The sequence below is a fragment of the Leucoraja erinacea genome, chromosome 20 (assembly GCF_028641065.1).
Source record: "Leucoraja erinacea ecotype New England chromosome 20, Leri_hhj_1, whole genome shotgun sequence".
Taxonomy (NCBI): domain Eukaryota; kingdom Metazoa; phylum Chordata; class Chondrichthyes; order Rajiformes; family Rajidae; genus Leucoraja; species Leucoraja erinaceus.
The window spans coordinates 36560769-36583790 of NC_073396.1; the positions used below are offsets into that span (position 1 = coordinate 36560769).

General features: G+C 46.5%; 2 protein-coding genes across 3 annotated transcripts in view; both read left to right on the forward strand.

Moving 5' to 3' along the window:
* The window catches only part of abcc1 (ATP-binding cassette, sub-family C (CFTR/MRP), member 1), a 169919-nt gene extending 168879 nt beyond the window's left edge, over window positions 1-1040 (forward strand). For both annotated transcript variants that reach the window (XM_055651875.1, XM_055651876.1), the window contains one exon: window positions 569-1040. In XM_055651875.1, coding sequence (XP_055507850.1) covers window positions 569-677 — 109 coding nt within the window. In that variant the 3' untranslated portion in view covers window positions 678-1040. The remainder of the gene's footprint in view (window positions 1-568) is intronic.
* Window positions 1041-6870: 5830 nt separating this feature from the next.
* The window catches only part of nomo (nodal modulator), a 98406-nt gene continuing 82254 nt past the window's right edge, over window positions 6871-23022 (forward strand). The window contains exon 1 of the mRNA XM_055651879.1: window positions 6871-7061. Coding sequence (XP_055507854.1) covers window positions 6906-7061 — 156 coding nt within the window. The 5' untranslated portion in view covers window positions 6871-6905. The remainder of the gene's footprint in view (window positions 7062-23022) is intronic.

The following is a 23022-nucleotide window of genomic DNA, read 5'->3' on the forward strand; positions in this document are numbered from 1 at the left end:
CATTATTCAGACTTGTTAGGGATAAGGGGAATGAGATAATAAGACAATAATGTAGAAGATAAAGAACTATAAATGAAAGATATGCAAAAAGGTACCTATGAAAAAAGAAACAGGCCATTGTTAGCTGTTTGTTGGGTGAAAACGAGAACCTGGTGCTACTTAGGTACGGGAGGGATGGAGAGGGAATGCCGGGGTTACGAATCGAAATGTCAACCATTCCTTCTCTCCAGAGATGCTGTCTGTCCTACTGTGTTACTCCAGCATTTCGTATCTATCATTGGTTTAAACCAGCATCAGCAGTTCCTATGATAGTCCCAAGATTGCAGATTCTCCACAGATTTACAGCCCATGTGTGTGATCTTTAAGCCATATTTGTAACATTAAGAAAAATATAGTTTTTGTCTTGGTTTTCTTGTGTTGCTCTCATGAATATGGATACAGTTTAAGGTTTGATATGAAGATGTAAAATCATGTCGCATTGGCTAACTCTAAAGTGGGAAATTGGCAATGTTTTAATGGGTGTGAGTGTTTTTTTGAGATTTTGAAGATTATCTTTTTGTTTTTACAGGGTTATGGTTCTAGACAGGGGCCAGATTGTCGAGTTTGATACCATACCCAATCTTATTGAGAGAAAAGGAAGCTTCTACAAAATGGCAATGGACTCTGGTGTCTTGTAGCTGCATTTCTATTTCCCTGTTTACACCCAAGTTCCAGATGTTACACAAACTGTTTAACTTGAATGCAAAATCCTTTTAAGTTGGCATCTGGCAAATGTTTATAAAGAGTTTTGGATAAATGAGTATTTTCATATACTTCATTTTGTAGATTTGAACATTTTTCTTTAAGAAACAGTTGCTTTCTTATTTAAGTATTTATGGTATGTATAAATATTATAAATATGAGAACCTGAAAATATAGGTGCAAGGCATCAAAACATGTAGTATATTATGGTACTGCATTTATTTTTGACAATTGTGTAAAATGTAAATCTTTCAAATCATGATGAATGAATAATAAAGTTCAAGGTCACTGAATTTGAATCTGCTCTCTTGCAAATATATTTTCACTTGCTTACCGTAATCTCACAGCAGCCGAATTGTGACAGTGACAGCGCACATTCTGTGCAAGCCTTTATGCTGAAACATCATTTAACGTGAATTATAGAAACATACAGCACAGAAACAGCCTCTTGTCAAAACAACAATGAAACTGGTCTGTTATTTTTGTGTACCTTCCTCTGTCATGTATGAAACTTCTATATGCTGGAAGATTGAGCTGTAAGGAACATTTACATGGCAAATATATTTGGCATTCTAGGTACCTGATGTCAATGGAGTTGAAGCCTTTTAGATTGTTAAAATAGTCCAGTTGATTGCAGGATCCCATGAGGCTATTTGTTCCAACATGGCACTCAGTCTCCCACAGGTTCCCAGCATTTAGACAGCTTTGGAGTTGTCTCCGCAGAGGGTGCTAGTTACACTCACAGAATAGCTTTGATAGCCAGTGAGGAATGTTCTACACAAAATATTGGAGTAACTCAGCGGGACAGGCAGAATCTCTGGAGAGAAAGAATGGGTGACGTTTCGGATCTAGATCCTTCTTCAGTCTGAAGAAGGGTCTCGACCGAAACGTCACCCATTCCTTCTGTAGTAGATGTGTGTGGATCGTCAGCTTCCTGAGATGCCCATAGAGAGATCAATGGGCAGAGATCATGGAATCATTCAGTGTGGAATAGGCCCTTCGGACCAACTTGCCCATACTGACCAAATATCCCAGCTACACTAGTCCCACCTTCCTACGTTTGGCCCATATCCCTACAAACCTGTCCAATCCCTGTACTTGTCTAATTGCTACTTGCACATTATACTTTGGCCTTCATCAGTCTGCGTATTGAGTATAGACGTTCGGAGGTCATGTTGCAGTTGTATAAAACTTTGGTCAGGCTGCATTTAGAATATTGTGTTCAGTTCTGGGCACCATGTCATAGGAACGATGTTAAGCTAGAATGGGTACAGAGAACATTCACGAGGATGCTGCCAGGACTCAGCCTAAGCCATAGAGATAGTTGAGCAGGTTAGGACTGGTATCCCTTGGTATCAAGCAGGTATCCCTTGGAGCACAGGAGGACGAGGGGTGATCTTATAGAGGTACAAAATCATGAGAGGAATGGAATGGGTAGACACGCGTACTCTCTTGCCCAGAGTAAGGGGATTGAGAGCCAGAGGACATAGATTTAAAGTGAGGGGGGAAGATTTAATAGGAATATGAATACAAAGAATGGTGGGTGTATGGAATAAGCTGCCGGAGGAGGTACTTGAGGCAGGTACTACTGCAATGTTTAAGAAACAGACAGGTGCATGGATAGGACAGGTTTAGCGGGATATGGGCCAAAAGTAGGCAGTTAGGAATAGTGAAGATGGGACACGTTGGCTGGTGTGGGCAGGTTGGGCCGAAGGGACTGGTTCCATGCTGTGTGATTATGACCACGATGTTGGTAGTCATTGAGACCTTACTCTTCTTGGACGTGGTGTTTGGACGTTGACTGTTTTTAAAGCAGATGGAACCTCAGACCTCGGTAATGAGAGGTTGAAAATGTCCACAAAGACGTCAGCCAGTTGGTTTTGAGCAGATACACCACGTACAGAAACGTTCTGAGGATTTGTCCTCACGAAGAATCCTCTGACCTCTGCCTGAGATTACCAAGCCATTGGCAGAAGTGTGGAGATAGTGACAACAAGTAGAAGTGAAATGGAGACAAAGGGTGAAATGTAAAGCCTGAGGTGGGGATATGGGGATGGGAAAAAGCACTTGTTAACCAGTAAGCAGAAAGACAACATATGATTACAAGCGAGCCACCCACAGTGCACAGATACATACAGTAATGTTTGTGTAACAGCCCAATAAAGTATGATTAAAGATAGGATGAGGGTCTGCAATGAGGTAGATAGATAGTAGCTCAGGGTTGCTCTCTGGTTGTTGGTAGGATAGCTCAGTTGCCTGATAACAGCTGGGGGAGAAACTGTCCTTGAATCTGGAGGTGTGTATTTTCACACTTCTTTATTGTTTGCATGATGGAAAAGGGGAAAACAGGGAGTGACCAGGGTGAGACTCTTCCTTGATTATGTTGCTGGCCTTACCGAGGCAGCATGAGGTGCAAATGGAGTCAATGGAAGGGAGGATAGTTTGTGTGATGGTCTGGGCTGCCTCTACAATCTCTGCAATTTAGTACGGTCTTTGATGGAGCTGTTCCCAAACCATGCTGTGATGCATTCTGATAAAATGCTTTTTACAGTGCATCTGTAGGAGTTGGTGAGAGCTGTTGGGAACATGCAGAACTCCCGAGGCCTTCCAAGGAAGTAGAGATGTTGGTGTGCGTTCTTGGCCATTGTTTCGATATGGGAGGTACGGGACAAGTTGCTAGTGCAACTTCAACTTCCCTTGTTTCAAACAGCCCAGCTAACCAGTCTGAAATTAAAAAAAACAAGACATTAGAATCACAGTAGGTCAAGCGGCATCTGCAGGAAGAGAAAAGGTTAACATTTCAAGTCAAAGATTGCACCTGGGTTGTTATTTAATCTAAACCAATCTATGTTCATAACTTAAAATTATCCAGCCCCATGAATACAGTTGTAATTCTCCTGCATCATCATATCCTTCCAAAATGTTACCGCAAACTTTAGTTGTGGTTTTATTTGTAGTTTGAACGGTTGTAGTTAGACCTCATGTTCTTCTATTCCTTGCCGTGCTAATAGAGAGAAGAATCCCTTATGCTGCCTTATGCCACCTCCATGGCTGCAGCAAGATGTCTGTTTTCACGATAACTAAATATCCTACTGTTATCATGTGTACACCCTTTCCTTATTTGGTCTCCCTGAATCCAAACTACCATGGTACCCTGTGTGGGAAGGAACTGCAGGTGCTGGTTAAATAGAAGATAGACACTAAATGCTGGAGTAACTCAGCAGGACAGGCAACATCTCTGGAGAAACGGAATAGGTGATGTTTTGGATCGAGACCCTTCTTCAGACTAAAAGTCAGGGAAATGGGAAACAGAAATATAGACAATGATATGAAGAGATATACAGTGCCCCCCATAATGTTTGGGACAAACATCAATTATTTCTTTGCCTCTGTACTCCACAATTTGAGATTTGTAATAGAAAAAAATCACATGTGGTTAAAGTGCACATTGTCACATTTTAATAAAGGGCATTTTTATGTATTTTGGTTTCACCATGTAGAAATTACAGCAGTGTTTATACATAGTCCCCCCATTTCAGGGCACCATAATGTTTGGGACACATCAATGTCATGTAAATGAAAGTAGTCATGTTTAGTATTTTGTTTCATATCCTTTGCATGCAATGACTGTTTGAAGTCTGTGATTCATGGACATTACCAGTTGCTGGTTGTCTTCTCTGGTGATGCTCTGCCAGGCCTGTATTGAAGCTTGTTTTGGGGACTAATCCCCTTCAGTTTTCTCTTCAGCATATAAAAGGCATCCTCAATTGGGTTCAGATCAGGTGATTGACGGCCACTCAGGAATTGACCATTTTTTAGCTTTGAAAACCTCCTCTGCTGCTGTAGCAGTATGTTTGGGATCATTATCTTGCTGTAGAATGAACCGGCAGCCGATGCGTTTTGAGGCATTTGTTTGAACTTGAGCAGATAGGATGTGTCTATACATTTCAGAATTCACTATGCTACTACCATCAGCAGGTGTATCTCAATGAAAGTAAGTGAGCCAGTACCTTCAGCAGCCATACATGCCCAGGCCATAACACCCCCACCACCATGTTTCACATATGAGGTGGTATGCTTTGGATCTTGGGCAGTTCCTTCTCTCCTCCATACATTGGTCTTGCCATCGCTCTGATATAAGTTAATCTTTGTCTCATTTGTCCACAAGACCTTTTTCCGGCTCTTCTTGTAGTACTTCTTGGCAAACTGTAACCTGGCTATCCTATTTTTGTGGCTAACCTGTGGTTTGCATCTTGCAGTGTAGCCTCTGTATTTCTGTTCATGAAGTCTTCTGCGAACAGTGGTCAATAGACAATAGGTGCAGGAATAGGCCATTCGGCCCTTCGAGCCAGCACCGCCATTCAATGTGATCATGGCTGATCATCCCCAATCAGTACCCCGTTCCTGCCTTCTCCCCATATCCCGACTCCGCTATTTTTAAGAGCCCTATCTAGCTCTCTTGGTCATTGACAAACCCCGGGGGAGGCCAGGGGGAACACGGCCCCCCTCTGTTTTGAGAGGTGGGTGACGATTCCCCCCCCCCCCCATCATGTTTTGTAATCTGGATTTTAAAACCCGGTGAAATCGCAGCTTTCCGCTAGACAGTGGGGGTGGGACTGCTGATCGAGGGTGCCGATTGGACGAGATAGCAGGCAATGGGGGCGGGGCATGATGATTCAGCGCAATGATTGTTGGAGAGAAACGTGCCCAGTTCATACGGTCACAACGGCAGCCCTGCACAACCCTGCACAGAAATATGACCCAGGCTTACAGCCGGTGCGGAGAACAGTACAGCAGTGCTAGCTCCACGGCTCCGGACTGGTATTCCGTCACTCCAGGCAGGGATGTAGGTTACCCGGTGAGACAGGCTGAGTTGAGCTGCATTTAGCGCTGGATTGAGCTATAATTACCGTTCACAGGGCCCATGGCAGAAGCCTTCGAAGCCTCGCTTGTGTGCGTGAGTGTGCGCATGCGCGTGTGGCCGGCAAGAAATTGTGTCCCCCCATATTTTGTTAACGATTTCCGTCACTGATAGTTGTGAACTTGTACGATGACGTATTTGTCCACTGAAGACGTCGTCTCGAGTTGGTGGTTTCTTCTTGTTTGAAATTACCATAATTGAGCATTTGGTTGGGTTGAAGCTCATCTTCCATGTGTTTTGCCATAATTCTAAGGACTTAAGGTCTGCTTGTAATGAGTTCAGATCCTCTACATCAGTCACAGGTGTATATACAAGACAATCAACTGTGAAGAGTCTTGTTTTACAATTTATGTGTTCAGGTAGATCATTAATTGTACGTCAGGAACAACAGTGGTCTGAGGGCCGTGCCTTGCGGTACTCCTGACACTACTTGTTCTTCTAAAGAAATGTTTCCATCACAGGCCACCCTCTGCGTCCGGTTTGTGAGACAGTCCCTAATCCAGTTATGTAGACTATTTCTGATGCCATAGTAATCCAGTTTTCCTGGGAAATGAAACTCACCAGTACGATTGTGAAACTAGTACAATGACGATAGTGGGGAAGGGATGGAGAGAGAGGGGATGCAAGAGTTACTTGAAGTTAGAGAAATTAATATTCCTCCAACCCAGCAGTATGAATATTGATTGATTTACCTCCAAGTAACCCTTGGTTTCCCTCTCTCTCTCTCTCTCTGTCGCTCCCCCACCCTAGACATTGTACTAGTTTCACAGTTGTCCTGGTGAGTTTCATTTTCTGTATAATTGTGGGCTCCTCCTTTCCTTGACCAATCTTTACTTTTTGCATATATTTTATTCATGTTTTCTATATATCTATATCACTATTTATATTTGTAGTCTCAGTCAGAGGAAGGTCTCGACCCGAAACGTCACCCGTTCCTTTTCTCCAGAGATGCAGCCTGACCCGATGTTACTGCAGCACTGTGTGTCTGTCTCACGTTACTCTTCGACGAAGCTGTTCATTGGGGTGGCCTGGCGGCCCCCGGGCTGCAGGTCGCGGCCGCTCCACTCGGTGGCGGTGTTGCAGAAGGTCCGCTTGGTGGCGGTGTTGCGGGTGGTCCGCTGGGTGGCGGTGTTGCAGAAGGTCCGCTGGGTGGCGGTGTTGTGGGAGGTCCGCTAGCTGGCGGTGTTGTGGGAGGTCCGCTGGGTGGCGGTGTTGCGGGAGGTGTGTGTGCGGTACAGGTGTAATGGCGGCGGCGGTGGCGGCGAGGGTGAGGGCACTGGCGCTGGTGGTTGCGCTGTCCGCGGCGCTGACGAGCCGCCTGGCGCAGGGCGAGGACATCGTGGTGGGATGCGGCGGGTTCGTGAAGTCGGACGTGGAGATAAATTACTCGCTGATCGAGGTGAGTGTGGGCACCGGGCCCGGGCTGGGGGGGGGGGGGCTCGTCCCCGTCACCTCACCTCGACCCCGCCCTCCCCGTCACCTCACCTCGACCCCGCCCTCCCCGTCACCTCGACCTGGGCCACGGCCGCCGCCCCCGCCCCGCCCCTGCTGGGGCTCGACCCCCTGCCGATGTCATGTTTCTTTCATTCATTCATTTGTTCCATATCTCACTATCACCGTCTATATCTCTCGTTTCTCTCGTCACTGACTCTCAGTCTGAAGAAGGGTCTCGACCCGAAACGTCACCCATTCCTCCTGTCCAGAGATGCTGCCAGACACACATATTTGTTCCATATCAACTCCTCCTTTCAACCATGGCTGATCTATCTCCCCCATTCCCCTGCCTTCTCCCCATAATCCCTGACACCCGTACTAATCAAGAATATCTATTTCTGTCTTAAATATCCACCCCGCCACACAACTCCACCGCACTCCTGCACGGACCAGGTCAATGACCACCCCACCCCCTGTCCCCAACCTGCTCTTTCACCCCATCAGCCGCCACATACAACAAATAATCCTCCGTCATTTTCGCCACCTCCAACGTGACCCCACTACTCGCCACATCTTCCCATCTCTCCCCATGTCTGCCTTCCGCAAAGACCGCTCCCTCCGCAACTCCCTTGTCAATTCTTCCCTTTCCTCCCGTACCACCTCCTCCCCGGGCACTTCCCGTTGCAACCGCAAGAAATGCAACACCTGTCCCTTTACCTCCCCCCTCGACCCCATTCAAGGACCCATCAGTCGTTCCAGGTGCGACAGAGGTTCACCTGTATCTCCTCCAACCTCATCTACTGCATCCACTGCTCTAGATGTCAGCTGATCTACATCGGTGCGACTAAGCGGAGGTTGGGCGATCGTTTCGCCGAACACCTCCGCTCGGTCCATAAGAACCTACCTGACCTCCCGGTGGCTCAGCACTTCAACTCCCCCTCCCATTCCCAATCCGAGCTCTCTGTCCTGGGTCTCCTCCATTGCCAGAGTGAGCAACACCGGAAATTGGAGGAACAGCACCTCATATTCCGCTTGGGGAGTCTGCATCCTGCGGGCATGAACATTGAATTCTCCCAATTTTGTTAGCCCTTGCTGTCTCCTTCCCTTCCTCAGCCATCGGGCAGTCTCCTCACATCCCCCAGCCCTCATGCTCTTCCTTTTTCCTTCCCTCTCCCCGCCACCCCCTATCAGTCTGAAGAAGGGTTTTGGCCCGAAACGTTACCTAATTCCTTCGCTCCATAGATGCTGCTGCACCCGCTGAGTTTCTCCAGCATTTTTGTGTACCTTCAATTTTCCAGCATCTGCAGTTCCTTCTTGAACACTGCTCCTTCACCTGCCCGGCCGCTTCTCTCTCTCCCCACCCCCCCAACCCCCGCAACAAGGTAGAGTCAAAATTGTACATGTTTTCAACTGCAGTGGCTTATTAGGAAGTTATTGGCAGGTCACCTTTATTTGTCACATACACATATAAGATGTACAATGAAATGAAAGTGGCAATGCTTGCGGGATTGTACAAAACAACAGAACAGAATCAGTATTTATATTAAAAAAAGAAGACGCAACAGTATTTACGCCCTGGTGAGATCAGAGTTTACAGTCCTGATGGCCTGTGATAAGAAACTCCATCTCATCCTCTCTGTTTTTGCTGCGTGACAGCGGAGGTGCTTGCCTGACTGCAGCAGCTGGAACAGTCCGTTGCTGGGGTGGTAGGGGTCCTTCATGATCCTGCAGGCTCTGGATCTGCACCTCTTGGTGTATAGGTCCTCCGGTGGGAGGAGGGGGGGGGGGGGGGGCATGTACTTCCCATGGTGCGTTCAGTCGAACGCACTACTCTATGCAGTGCCCTCCTGTCCTGGGCAGAGCTGTTGCCAAAACAGATAGAGATGTTTCAGGCCAAGATGCTTTCTCCAGCTCCAGAGTAGAAGGATTGAAGGATCCTCAGAGAAACTCTGAATTTCCTCAGCTGCCTGAGGTGGTAAAGGCACTGCCTTGCCTTTCTCTCCAGTGTGGCAGTGTGTGTTGTCCATGTCAGATCCTCTGTGATGTGGACTCCCAGGTAGTTAAAGGTGCTCACCCTATCCACAGTAGTCCCATTAATCCCCAGTGACGTCCTTGCTTGTTGTGCCCTTCTAAAATAAGCTCCTTAGTTTTTGTGACATTCAAGAAGAGGCTGTTATCCTGACAGGTCAGCCACCTCTTCCAGGTAGGCCTTCTCATCGTTATCGGAGATCAGGCCCACCACCACTGTGTCATCAGCAAACTTAATGATGGAGTTGGAGCTAAACCTGGCCACACAGTCATGAGTGTACGGGGAGTACAATAGGGGGCCGAGGACGCAACATAGAGCGGAGCGGGTCAGTGGGCGATGAATAACAGGACAACGGACGGTGGAGCTTAGTCCTGTGTCAGCACGATCAAGGGACCAATTGAGGTTACCAGCGCTTACACAGGAGTAAGCTCCACCGCCCACTGTCCTAGTATCCACCTCCCGCTATCCTGTTATCCATCGCTCGCTGATCCGCTCCACTCTATGATCTTTGCTCTTGAGCTGGTCCCCTCACTGCCAGGTCTACATTAAAAGACACGGACCGGGCAGTGAATACCATGCATGTCACCCATCGCAGCAAGTGAGGCCATGTCCTGCTCCCAGCGGCAGTCGGAATTTAAGGATTTGCAGGAAGCGGCTGACATGGCAGGAGAGGTGTTCAGACGGAGAGCACTGCCAGAGGTGAGCGGGCCGGGAGAAGGTGCTGTGGTCCCAGTGGCTGCTTGCAGCCACTCGAGCTACTTCCTTCCCCCGGCCACAATGCGGCGGCTCAGCGGCACCGGTGAGTGAGTTGCTGGCATGATCTCCCACCCGCTCCTTCTCAACGCTCCTGCCCGTGCTGACCCGGGCCAGACTCCCCACAAGCTGTGAAAGGAACTCTTTCTCCCCCCCCCCCAGTGGGCAGCCACAGCGCTCCGGAGTCGGCGGCCACAGTGCTCCGGAGCTTACCGCACGGCGACCCGGTAAGGCATTACCCGCTCCCCGCTGGTATCCCAGCGCTGCGACGCCGCCGACTCCCAACATTCGCGGAGCTGGGGCTGTGGGCGGCGGTGGATTTGGAGCGCCTCGCAGCCAGGGGTAGAGTTGCCGGGGTCGGAGCTACAACCGGCGCCGCCTGCGGCCGGACGCCCGCAGCCCCAGCGCTGCGGAGGTTACTGCGCAGCGACCCGTTAAGGCATTGACCGCTCCCCGCCTCTCCGACCAGGTAGGGGACTAAGAATTAAAGTTTACCCCTTCACCCCCCCCCTTCACATAAAAGCCTTCCAAACTAACTGACTAACATTTAAGCAATGATTTACAGATGTTTAAGTGTCTCCCCGGTCTCCGGGGAGGAGGCAGCCGCTACAGTAGTACAGACCTAGGTTGACCGTGGGTCGTTTCGGGTCAAGTTTGGCGCCAAACGCGAGCTTTGGTGTGCAGACGACATCCTGGAAAAAATGGCCGGTTTTCAGAGTTTTTCGGTTTCCGGAACTCCGGATAAAAGGTTGTGCACCTGTATTTAAAAACATATAGCTCAAAGAAATCTACTTACCACATTATTTGTACACAAACTCCATTCTTCTCTCTTTGTTTCTTATGATACTCTTAAGATAATGACAATCCATGTTTGAAAAACCCGCCAAGAAACTTGCGCTGCGTATGCGCAATACGCTGCGCATGCACGCAGTCCATGGTGCAATGGCAGAATTTCAGCTGCCCTTATAAATCGTTGACATTGGACAAATTTATTGTCACATACACCATTTCTGGTGTAGTGAAATTTGAGTTGCCATTTGCAGCACACCAATAAAAGTAAGACACCACATTAAAAAAGAGAATTGACCATAAAACATAAAAACATCCCCCCACCATGGTTCCCACTGTGAGGGAAGGCACAAAGTCCAGTCTTCTTCCCCTTGTTCACCCCTGGTCGGGCCTATTTAGGCCTCCGTAGTCGCCGCAACGGCGGCCCGTTGTACAGACTCTCCCGCCGGTTGATGGGGCTTCGGCGTCAGGAGAACACTCTTATTCAGTGGCTTGGGGCGTCTGGAATGGCCGCTTATTGCCAGAGACCGCGGCTCCCGAAGTCCACAGGCCACGTTGGTCGGAGCTCCGACACTGGCGATCTCAGTGAGAGATCCCAGGCTCCACGATGTTCAGAGTCAGCGCCGCCGCAGCTGGAAGCTCTGCAACGAGAGCTCCGCGATGTTGGGAGTCGGCCGTCACAGCACTCCGGAGCCCACTGCAATGCAACCCGGGTAAAGCATCGCCCGCTCCGGGATGGTGCCCCAGCGCTGCGCCACCGCCGAAGCCGAAGTTCTGATCGGTCCCGGCAGGAAACGCCGCTCCAGTCCCAGTGGTAGGCCGTGAGGAAGGGGTGAGGATACGGCCCAGAGAAAAGCCGCATCTCCGACCAGGTAGGGACTGAGAAAAATAGTTTCCCTCTTCCTCCCATCCCACCCCCCACATAAAAAAGATTAGACTTCCAAACGAACATTTAACATACTAAAAATGTTTTTAAAAGAGTGAAAGGACGAACAGCTGCAGGCTGGGCTGTCATACTCAACGACACCCCTCAGAAGGCTTGAAGCAGCGTTGACGGCACGTGAGCTGCACATACTTTTGCATGTTACATGTACAGTGGAAGAAAGGCACTGCCTACCTTGCCTACCCTGACGGCACATGCCTGGTAGGCATGGTAGTGTGGGATTATGATGATATTAGCTGTCTTGAGGTAGTGCTTCTTATAGATCACTTTGGTTGTGGGTATGTCAGTACTCTTGAATAGGCAGGCAATGTCCACCATATTCTACAGCTCTTTCACGCTTGGGTGTTTGAATTATGGAACCAAGCCCGGATGCAACCAGTCAGTACACTTTCCACTTTTCACCTGTTCAAGAGTATTTCCCAACATGCCAAATCCCTTCAAACCTCTGAGGAAGTAGAGGCATTGGTGAGCTTTCTTTGTTATTGTATCAATGTGTTGCGCCCAAGGGAGATCATCAGATGGGCATGCCCAGGATCCTGAAGCTGTTGACTCTGTGCACGGCCTTCCCGCAGATGAAAACAGGTGCACGGTCCCTTGGCTTTCCCTCCCTAAAATCAATAATCTGCTCCCTGTTCTTGCTAATGTTGAGAACATGATTGTTGTTCTGGCACAACTCAACCAGATTATCTCCCCCTGGACTTTGCTCCATCTTAACACGTTATTTGTCCAACAATGGTGGTATTGTTGGTAACATATCTGGATCTTTGGGAGCCTACAGTAATTGATATAGAGGAAGTAGAACGCACAGCCTTGGAAGTGCCCCTGTGATGAAGGTCAGCGAGGTGGAGGCGCTCCAAACTCATTGTCAAACCCAGTTCCCTGTGTATGATGAATGTGGAGGGATAATGATGTTGAACGCTGAACCGTACTTGATGAACAACAGCCTCACATATGTGTAGGAAGGAACTGCAGATCCTGGTTTAAACCAAAGACATACGAAAGCCTGAGAGAAGGAATGGATGATGTTTCGGGCCGAGACTTTTCTTCAGGCTGATGTCAGGGGAGAGGGAGATACATAGATAAGGAAGTGTAAGGTCTGAAAATAGGGCAAAGGGAATGGAGATCAAGAAAAATGTATAATAGATCATTGTTAGCTGGGAGAAGGTAACAACAAAGCAAACAGATAAAATGTAGTCGGAGACAGTTGGACTGGTCGGAGAACTAGGAAGGGAGAGGGATGAAGAGGGAGGGAAATCAAGGGTTACTTGAAGTTAGAGAAGTCAATGTTCGTACCGCTGGGGTGTAAGCTGCCCAAATGAAATATGAGGTGCTGTTCCTCCAATTGGCACTGGGCCTCACTCACAATGGTGAGGCCCAAGACAGAAAGGTCAGTTTGGGAATGGGATGGGGAGTTAAAGTGTTTAGCAACCCGGAGATCAGGTAGGTTTAGGCGGACTGAGTGGAGGTTTGCAGCAAAACGATCGCCGAGCCTGCACTTGGTCTCACCGAAGTACAGGCGTCTACACTTGGATCAACGGATACAGTAGACGAGGTTGGAGGTGGTGCGAGTGAACCTCTGCCTCACCTGAAAAGACTGTCGGGGTCCTTGGACGCAGTCGAGATGGCAGGTATAGGGACAGGTGTTGCATCTCCTGCGGTTGCAGGGGAAAGTACCTGGGGAGGGGCTGGTTTGTGTGGGAAGGAACGAGTTGACCAGGGAGTTGTGGAGGGAATGGTCTCAGCGGGAAAGGGGTGGTGAAGGGAAGATGTGGCTGGTGGGATCCCATTGGAGGATTATATGCTGTGTGCGATGTCTGATGGGGTGGTAGGTGAGGACAAGGAGGACTCTATCCTTGTTACAACTGGGGGAGGGGGGGCAATAGTGGAGCTGCAGGATATGGAGGATATGGCGAGGGTCTCATCTGATGGAACAGGGGAACCCTAATAAAGAATGAGGGCATCTCCAATCAACGAATATCAATAATACCAGTGCTGAAGAATAGCAAGGGAACATGCCTTAATGACTGGCACTCATGTCAATTGATATGAAGTGCTTTGAGGGGATAATAGACAACAGGTGCAGGAGTAGGCTATTCGGCCCTTCGAGCCAGCACCACCATTCCATGTGCATGGCTGATCATCCACAGTCAGTACCCCGTTCCTCCCTTCTTCCCATATCCCCTGACTCCGCTATCTTTAAGAGCCCGATGTTGCTCTCTCTTGAAAGTATCCAGAGAATCGTCCTCCACCGCCCTCTGAGGCAGAGAATTCCACACTCACAACTCTCTGTGTGAAAAAAGTATCGCCTCATCTCCGTTTCAAAATGGCTTACCCCTTATTCTTAAACAGTGCCCCCTGATGTTGGACTACCCCAACATCGGGAACATGTTTCCTGCCTCTAGCGTGTCCAAACCCTTAATAATCTTATGTGTTTCAATAAGATACCCTCTCATCCTTCTAAACTCCAGAGTATACAAGCCCAGCCGCTCCATTCTCTCAGCATATGACAGTCCCGCCATCCCGGGAATATGCCTTGTAAACCTACGCTGCACTCCCTCAATAGCAAGAATGTCCTTCCTCAAATTAGGGGGGCAAAACTGCACACAATTCTCCAGGTGTGGTCTCATTAGGGCTCCATACAACTGCTCCTATATTCATCTCCTCTTATAATAAAGGCCAATATGCCATTCGTTTTCTTCACTGCCTGCTGTACCTGCATGCTTACTTTCATGAACTGATGAACAAGGACCCCCAGATCCTGTTGTACTTCCCCTTTTCCCACTTGACACCATTTAGATAGTAATCTGCCTTCCTGTTTTTGCTACCAAAGACCTCACATTTATCCACATTAAACTGCATCTGCCCACTCACCCAACGTCCAAGTCACCCTGCATTCTCATAGAATCCTCCTCAAAGTTCACACTGTCACCCAGCTTTGTGTCATCTGCAAATTTGCTAATGTCACTTTGAATCCCTTCTGCTAAATCATTGACGTATATTGTAAATAGCTGCAGTCCCAGCACTGAGACTTGTGGTACCCCATTAGTCACTGCCTGAAATTCTGAAAGGGACCCGTTAATCCATACTCTTTGTTTCCTGTCTGCCAACCAATTTTCTATCCATGTCAGTACACTACCCCCAATACCATGTGCCCTAATTTTGCTCACTAATCTCCTATGAAATGCTATGATACATATTAATGCCTGACTTAGTACAGAACTGGATCCATTTCACTCTGCCTATCACCACAACAGATTGGCAGAGGATTCAATCTCGACACTCTCCACTCTGCTGGACCACCTGGCCAATGCACATTGAGAAGCAAAGACCAGCAGTCAGAATATCCTCAATCTGGGACTCAGAACAAAGGGAAGCCGCAAGTTTAGTTGAAATAGCTCACCATCATTTGACATGACAAGTTTTGAGTGTCGTAGTTCCTTTGTAATTAAGAGTTTGAATAAAGCTAAGTATACTAGTAAGATTAAACGAGAAATTACCAGTTTGAAGTTTGATCGTTATTTTATGAGGAGTAACGTTGAGGGATTAAGTGAAGAACCCGCCAGGACGCATGCGAGTCATTCTTCAAAGCAGCGGTGTGAAATCACAGATAATAGTAATGACTGAACCTAGTAAGATTAGCGAAGAGGATACCAGTTGAACTGTATGATCAAGGGTGGGAGCGGAGGACACGTAATCCCTCAACGTTACTCCTCATAAAATAACGATCAAACTCCGAACTGGTAAGTTCTCGTTTAATCGTACTATTTTACTTCGGAGTCACGTGAGTGACTACGTGAAGATTTCAAAGCTCTGTGATTTCATGCCGTGGAAACGAGTCCATGCATCACATCTGCCTTAATTGACTGAGGAAGGAATTGTGTTAACATGTTTAAACATGAATCCGACATTGAAATCCATGATAAAGTTATTAACAACAAATTATAGCCCCTATTTCATGGGGTGAAATCATATTACAGAACTTAAAATTGATTCTGCAAAAGTTCCAGGTTTAACCACTGGTTTATGGTAGAATTGTTGGAACGTTTTTTCCCTTGACCATCCTGCTGTCTCCAGGATTTGGTCCATCGGTACGTCCAACTCCATAGCTGCCGATGTAGCTGCAGCCCTGGTGGAATGAGATTTGAATATGTTAGTATCCACTCCAGCTGTTGTTAAAACCTGTTTCAGCCATCTGGAAATAGTTTGAACCGACACTTTTTTGTGGGGTTGCTTGTGGCTGATTAGTAGTACCATCTCATAGCCTCTGATGTTTTTGGTGTTCTCCATATATAACAATAAATGTCTTATTATACAGAGATGATCATCTATAGGGTAAGCCCTAAATTCTATTTTGAGGCCTGATGGTCCCGGTCTGTTCTGTTCGACTAATTCGTGAACATGAAAAGTTATATGTCTTGTTGAAGAAGTCATATTGTCCAGCCTTAACTTATGTAAAGACTTTTGCGCTGTGACCAAAGCCATCAGTATGACTGTTTTATGCGTCAGTTTTTGCAGGGACAGAGCTGTTGCTGGAGACCAGTTCCTTAGCAACGTTAGGACAATACTCACATCCCATATTTGAGAGTACCTGGTTCTTGGGGGATTGATATTAAAAAATTCCCCTCATAAGTTTGGTTACCAGGTGGTGAGTCCCAACAGAATGACGCTCTGATCCTCACCATAGATATGCTGAAAGGGCACTTCTGGCACAGTTAATGCTGAGCCCCTCATCATAATGGAGGCCTGCCAGGAATTTCAGAACAGACGTTTTGTTCGTCGTACAGTAGTGATGTTGTTCCTAGAACAATATTTCCCACTTCTGATGTGGACCCGATATAGTTTCTTTGTGGACTGCCTGTGAGCCGCTGTATATGTTCATTGTTCGGTTCGTTAGTCCCAGGTCCGGAAATGATTACTTAAGATTCTGCTGACGGACACATTTGTCCTATTATGGTAGGGATGATTTTCCCGCCCGTTACGGGATGAGCCATGTTTAGTTGTATTTTGTGTAATACCCGACTGATGAGGCAGAAAGGAGGGAATGCATAGAAAGAACAATCCCCCCCCCAATTGCAGCGAGACGGCATCCATCGCTGATGCCCCAGTCTGATTCCCAAGAAACACAGATAGGCAACTGGTGATTAAGCCGAGATGCAATAGATCAATCTCTGGTGTTTCATATTATGCTACAATATCAGCAAACACTTTGCGGTCCAACATCTATTCGATGTTTGTCATGAATTTGCATGACCTGGTGTCTGCCACTAAATTTGAGGTTACCTGGTAGGTAACTAGCTGATATTCAAATGTTTTTCTGAATACACCATTGCCAAATTGTGTTAGCCGGATTCTCACATGATACCGATTTGATTCCACCCATGTAGTTAGTATATGTCACCATGGTGGTGTTATCAATCTGTAGTCTAACATGCAGGTGATGCATTTCTGAACAGTATGATTTTAGTCCATAGAACGCACCCAACATTTCCAAGTAGTTTATGACATGTATCTGAAGCAATGATGCTTATTGTGCATCCCATCTATATCCACAACTAGAGATGGGGTTAGTAACACGCCAACCATGAACACTGGCATCAGTTTGTAGCACCACTGAATGGTTGCTGACAATGATAGGGTTTGAACAATGCCCAATATTTCCCCTATCATTGTAATTCCGTGATTGCTTAGATTGGTAGCCTCATTGGTCTCTACACATGACCAGTATTGATTTTAAGTGCTTATACCTTTGTCCTTGTAATTATTGGTCAAAGGTCAAACAGTGTGGCTGGAAAGGCCACAGTATTGCGAATTACCCTTGCTACCAGTCGAATAGGTGGTTTACTGATGTCAATGAGGTTGTTGGCCTCAGTTAAGTCTGTACCTTCCTTTGATAAGTTACCCACATGTAGACTAAGTCAAAGGTGAACCCCAAGTAGTCCTTAGTGGTGGAAGGTGTTAGCTTAGAATTAATAACGTCTATAATCCTTCCGCATAGGCACCGTATAGTAAGCATCTTTTAATGGATGCAATCCATAAAGTAGCCTATGGAATCAATTGTTTGGCAGTAACAAAGGTTTCCAATTTCGAATGAATTTACTGCACAATAATAATAATAATACATTTTATTTATGGGCGCCTTTCAAGAGTCTCAAGGACACCTTACAAAAATTTAGCAGGTAGAGGAACAACATGTAAGGGGAATGAAATAAATAATAGAGACATGACTAGTACACAAAGTAAATACAGAATTCAATACAAAACACAGTATGAGGCAATTAATGCACAGATGTAAAGGGGCGGCACGTGGGGCTAAAGATAGGCAGAGGTGAAGAGATGGGTCTTGAGGCGGGACTGGAAGGTGGTGAGGGACACGGAATTGCGGATCAGTTGGGGGAGGGAGTTCCAGAGCCTGGGAGCTGCCCTGGAGAAGACTGTCCCCAAAACTGTCCCCAACTACAATGTATTCAGGTTTGTCAGACCTGAATGATTGGTAACCACATCTTTTTGTTTTTTGTAAAGATATTGACACAAATTCCAAAGAGTCGTTTTGGGATTTCCCCATGATTCCCTAGCATCTAGCCTCTCCAGTTCAGCATGCGCTCCAGTTTTTCTTATCGTGAAGGCACGAACGTTTTGTTCGGTACATGCTGAACCGGGAAATTTTGTGCACAAATTCAATTGTATATCCCTAAACATTAGGGAGAAAATAAGTGTTAGTAGTTATTGCACTACATGCCTCCCAAGAAAATGGAATCTACACACCAATTTGTGTTATTTACACCTCCTGTTTTTTGGAAGAGACCAGATGATACCTCCATGGTGACCAGTGGAAAGTTTGTTTTCTTCCTTGCAGTCGCTGTAGAGGTTGTGGCGTCGGTTTTTGGATTTGGGATTTGGGGTTGCACGTCTTCCACGAAGGCCGGTCTGGGCCAGGCCTAAAAGACCTCTGTCCTGTAGCCTGGCCTTTGAGCTTTCACCAGCTTCTGTGTGTCCTCCTGCTGGTTGGTGTGTGGAGGTGCTGTTGTCGTGTGTAGGAGATCCTGCCTGTTGCCGCCTTTATGAGCCCCAGGGTATTGGCCTCCTTATTGAGCTCTTTTACCTGTTTTGACAGGTTGCCCCCAAGTTGTAATATTGGTGGTTTAATCCCTCCAGGTCTGCACAGCTCTGCAAACTTAGGGTTTAAAGCTGGGCGGATGGTGTTCTCCTGAGACTATTAATCTCATACTCTATATTGCAGAATAATGCCACAGCATCTTAGCTAAACATCCTGCCTTCTGACTCCCGTTCCAATGTGTTTTCAGATGTAACTGTTCACAGTGGGAAATTTTTGAGGGATACCCATTTTCCGGTGCCAAATATTTGGCTGTAGTGTCTATTACAGCCATGTTCCTGTAGTTGTTTTTAGATGTACAAACTTGGACTCCTTTTCCAGGAGGTTTCCTTGTTCTTGCACCCCCGCTCACTGATTTCTTCCTTCAGCAATACCCCTCTTTAGAGCCAGCCATTCAACTTGTCAGAGTCAATGGCTCTGATCTGTGTAGCCTTCCCGCCCGTCCGTGGTGTTGATCTGGCCGGCGCGGGTGCTAAGTCGGGCACAGCTGATCCCATTCATGGTGATACTGGTGCCTTCAGCTGCTGCTGGCTGCCCGCAACTCCGCGGTCCTCCCCAGCCAACTTTAGACGCGGCCCTTGTGGACTCTATTTTTGTCCAGTTTCCCCCCTGTAAAAAACAGCGCGGGAAACAAAAAATGACCGCAGAGTACCTGTTAATTAAAATTACCTGTCGGTCGCGGTTTCAAATTTACCGCTGCGGGGGAACGTCGTTCCACCCCGTCTGTCGTTTCGCAATGCGTGAAGCGATATGGCACGCATGCGTCCTGGCGGGTTCTTCACGTAGTCACTCACGTGACTCAGAAGTAAAATTTACCATTTGCCAATGAAATGTCTCTATATAAGTGCAATTTTTTGGCACAACATCTTCACCCAGTCCTTAATCCTGCTCATTTTCCCTGTTGCCTCTGTCTTTCTGCAGATGTTTTTTCTTGCTGCATAGAACATATTTTGGCTTAGTCAAGCAGATAATCTGACCAATACTTACATGCTGTTTATGCGGTATGTTTTTGACCATTTATTTGACTCAAGTTTGATTAAAAACCTTGAGCTGGACAGAGTCGGACTTGATCCTATAATCTGAGAGCATCAGAACTGTACCATAGCTGTCAACGAAAACAGATGATTACTATTGGGATGCTATGAGTCATACAGCATGGAAACAGGCCCTTCAGCCCAGCTTGCCCATGTCGACCAAAGCGCCCCATTAAAACACTATCGCACCTGCTTGCATTTGGCACATATCTCTAAACCTTTCCTATCCATGTACCTGTCAAAATGTATTCTATATTGTATTCAAATATTGTACAACTGCTTCCTCTGGCAGCTCATTCCATATATAGGAAAGTGAAAACGTTGCCCCTCAGATTCCTATTAAATCCTTCCCCTCTCGCCTTAAACCTATATCCTCTGGATAATATTCAATGTGTCTACCCAATCTATTTCCTTCATGAACTTATACACCTCTAAAAGATCACCACTCATTCTCCTACACTCCAAGGAATACAGTCCTAGTCTGGTCAACCTCTCCCTATAGCTCAGCCCTCAAGCGCACCCAACATCTTCTTAAATCTTCTCTGCACTCTTTCCAGCTAAACAACATATTTCCTGTATTAGGTGACCAAACCTGAACACAGTACCCCAACAGTGGCCTCACCAGTGCCTGTACATCTGTAACAACATCCCAAACTCTATACTTAAAACCCTGACTGATGAAGGCCAAAGTGCTGAAAGGTTTCTTGACCACCTTATTCACCTGTGACACCACTTTCAAGAAATTACATACATGCACTCCTGGATTCCTCTGCTCTACCACAATCCGCAGTCCCTGCCATTTACTGTATAGGTCCTTCCCAAAATGCAACTCCTCGCACCTATCTGTATTAAACTTCATTAACCATTCCTCAACCCACCTGCCGAACTGATCAAGATGCAGCTGTAACATTAGATAACCATCTTTGCCATCCACAATACCTCTTCTGCAAACGTACTAATCATGCTGATAGAAACATAGAAAATAGGTGCAGGAGTATGCCATTTGGTCCTTCGAGTCAATATGATCAGGGCTGATCATCGAACTCAGTATCCTGTACCTGCCTTCTCTCCATACCCCCTGATCCCTTTAGCCACAAGGGCCACATCTAACTCCCTCTTAAATATAACCAATGAACTGGCCTCAACTACCTTCTGTGGCAGAGAATTCCAGAGATTTACCACTCTCTGTGTGAAAAAAGTTTTTCTCATCTCGGTCCTAAAGGATTTCCCCTTTATCCTTAAACTGTGACCCCTTGTCCTGGACTTCCCCAACATCGGAAACAATCTTCCTGCACCTAGCCTGTCCAACCCCTTAAGAATTTTGTGAGTTTCTATAAGATCCCTACTCAATCTTCTAAATTCTAGCAAGTACAAGCCGAGTCTATCCAGTCTTTCGTCATATGAAAGTCCTGACATCCCAGGAATCAGTCTGGTGAACCTTCTCTGTACTCCCTCTATGGCAAGAATGTCTTTCCTCAGATTTGGAGACCAAATCTGTACACAATATTCCAGGTGTGGTCTCACCAATACCCTGTACAACTGCAGTAGAACCTCCCTGCTCCTATACTCAAATCCTTTTGCTATGAATGCTAACATACCATTCGCTTTCTTCACTGCCTGCTGCACCTGCATGCCTACTTTCAATGACTGGTGTACCATGACCTCCAGGTCTCGTTGCATCTACCCTTTTCCTAATCGGCCACCATTTAGATAATAGTCTACTTTCCTGTTTTTGCCACCAAAGTGGATAACCTCACATTTATCCACATTATACTGCATCTGCCATGCATTTGCCCACTCACCCAGCCAATCCAAGTCACCTTGCAGCCTCCGAGCATCCTCCTCACAGCTAACACTGCCCCCCAGCTTCGTGTCATCCGCAAACCTGGAGATGTTGCATTTAATTCCCTCGTCCAAATCATGAATATATATTGTAAATAGCTTGGGTCCCAGCACTGAGCCTTGCGGTACCCCACTAGTCACTGCCTGCCATTCTGAAAAGGACCCGTTTACTCCTACTCTTTGCTTCCTGTTTGCCAGCCAGTTCTCTATTCACATCAATACTGAACCCCCAATACCGTGTGCTTTAAGTTTGTATTCTAATCTCTTATGTGGGACCTTGTTGAAAACTTTCTGAAAGTCCAGATATAACACATCCACTGGTTCTCCCTTATCCACTCTACTAGTTATATCCTCGAAAAATTCTATAAGATTCGTCAGACAGGATTTACCTTTCGTAAATCCATGCTGACTTTGTCCAATGATTTCACCACTTTCCAAATGTGCTGCTATCCCATCTTTAATAACTGACTCTAGCAGTTTCCCCACTAACGATGTTAGACTAACTGGTCTATAATTCCCTGTTTTCTGTCTCCCTCCCTTTTTTAAAAAGTGGGGTTACATTAGCTACCCTCCAATCCTCAGGAACTACTCCAGAATCTAAAGAGTTTTGAAAAATTATCACTAAAGCATCCACTATTTCTGGCGTACTCTGGGATGTAGCCTATCCGGCCCTGGAGATTTATCGGCCTTTAATCCATTCAATTTACCTAACACCACTTCCCGGCTAACCTGGATTTCACTCAGTTCCTCAGATCCAGTTTCCGGCAGATTATTTATGTCTTCCTTAGTGAAGACGGAACCAAAGTAGTTATTCAATTGGTCTGCCATGTCCTTGTTCCCCATGATCAATTCACCTGTTTCTGACAGCAAGGGACCTACATTTGTTTTAACTAATCTCTCTCTTCACATATCTATAAAAACTTTTGCAGTCAGTTTTTATGCTCCCTGCCAGTTTTCTTTCATAATCTATTTTCCCTTTCCTAATTAAGCCCTTTGTCCTCCTCTGCTGGACTCTGAATTTATCCCAGTCCTCTGGTAGGCTGCTTTTTCTGGCTAATTTGTACGCTTCATCTTTTGTTTTGATACTATCCCTGATTTCCCTTGTTATCCACGAATGCACTACCTTCCCTGATTTATTATTTTGCCAAACTGGGATGAACAATTGTTGTAGTTCATCCATGCAATCTTTAAATGCCTTCCATTGCATATCCACCGTCAACCCTTTAAGAATCAATTGGCCAATTCACATTGCATACCCTCAAAGTTACATTTCTTTGATGTAAGCCACAAACTGCAATGGGCCCAGTACCGATCCTTGAGGTGACATTTCTGGTGGGGACCCTTTTCAGTAACGGTCACCTATCCATATTCTCCCGAGATGCTGCCAGACTCGCTGAGTTACTCCAACTCTTTGTGAATGCATGA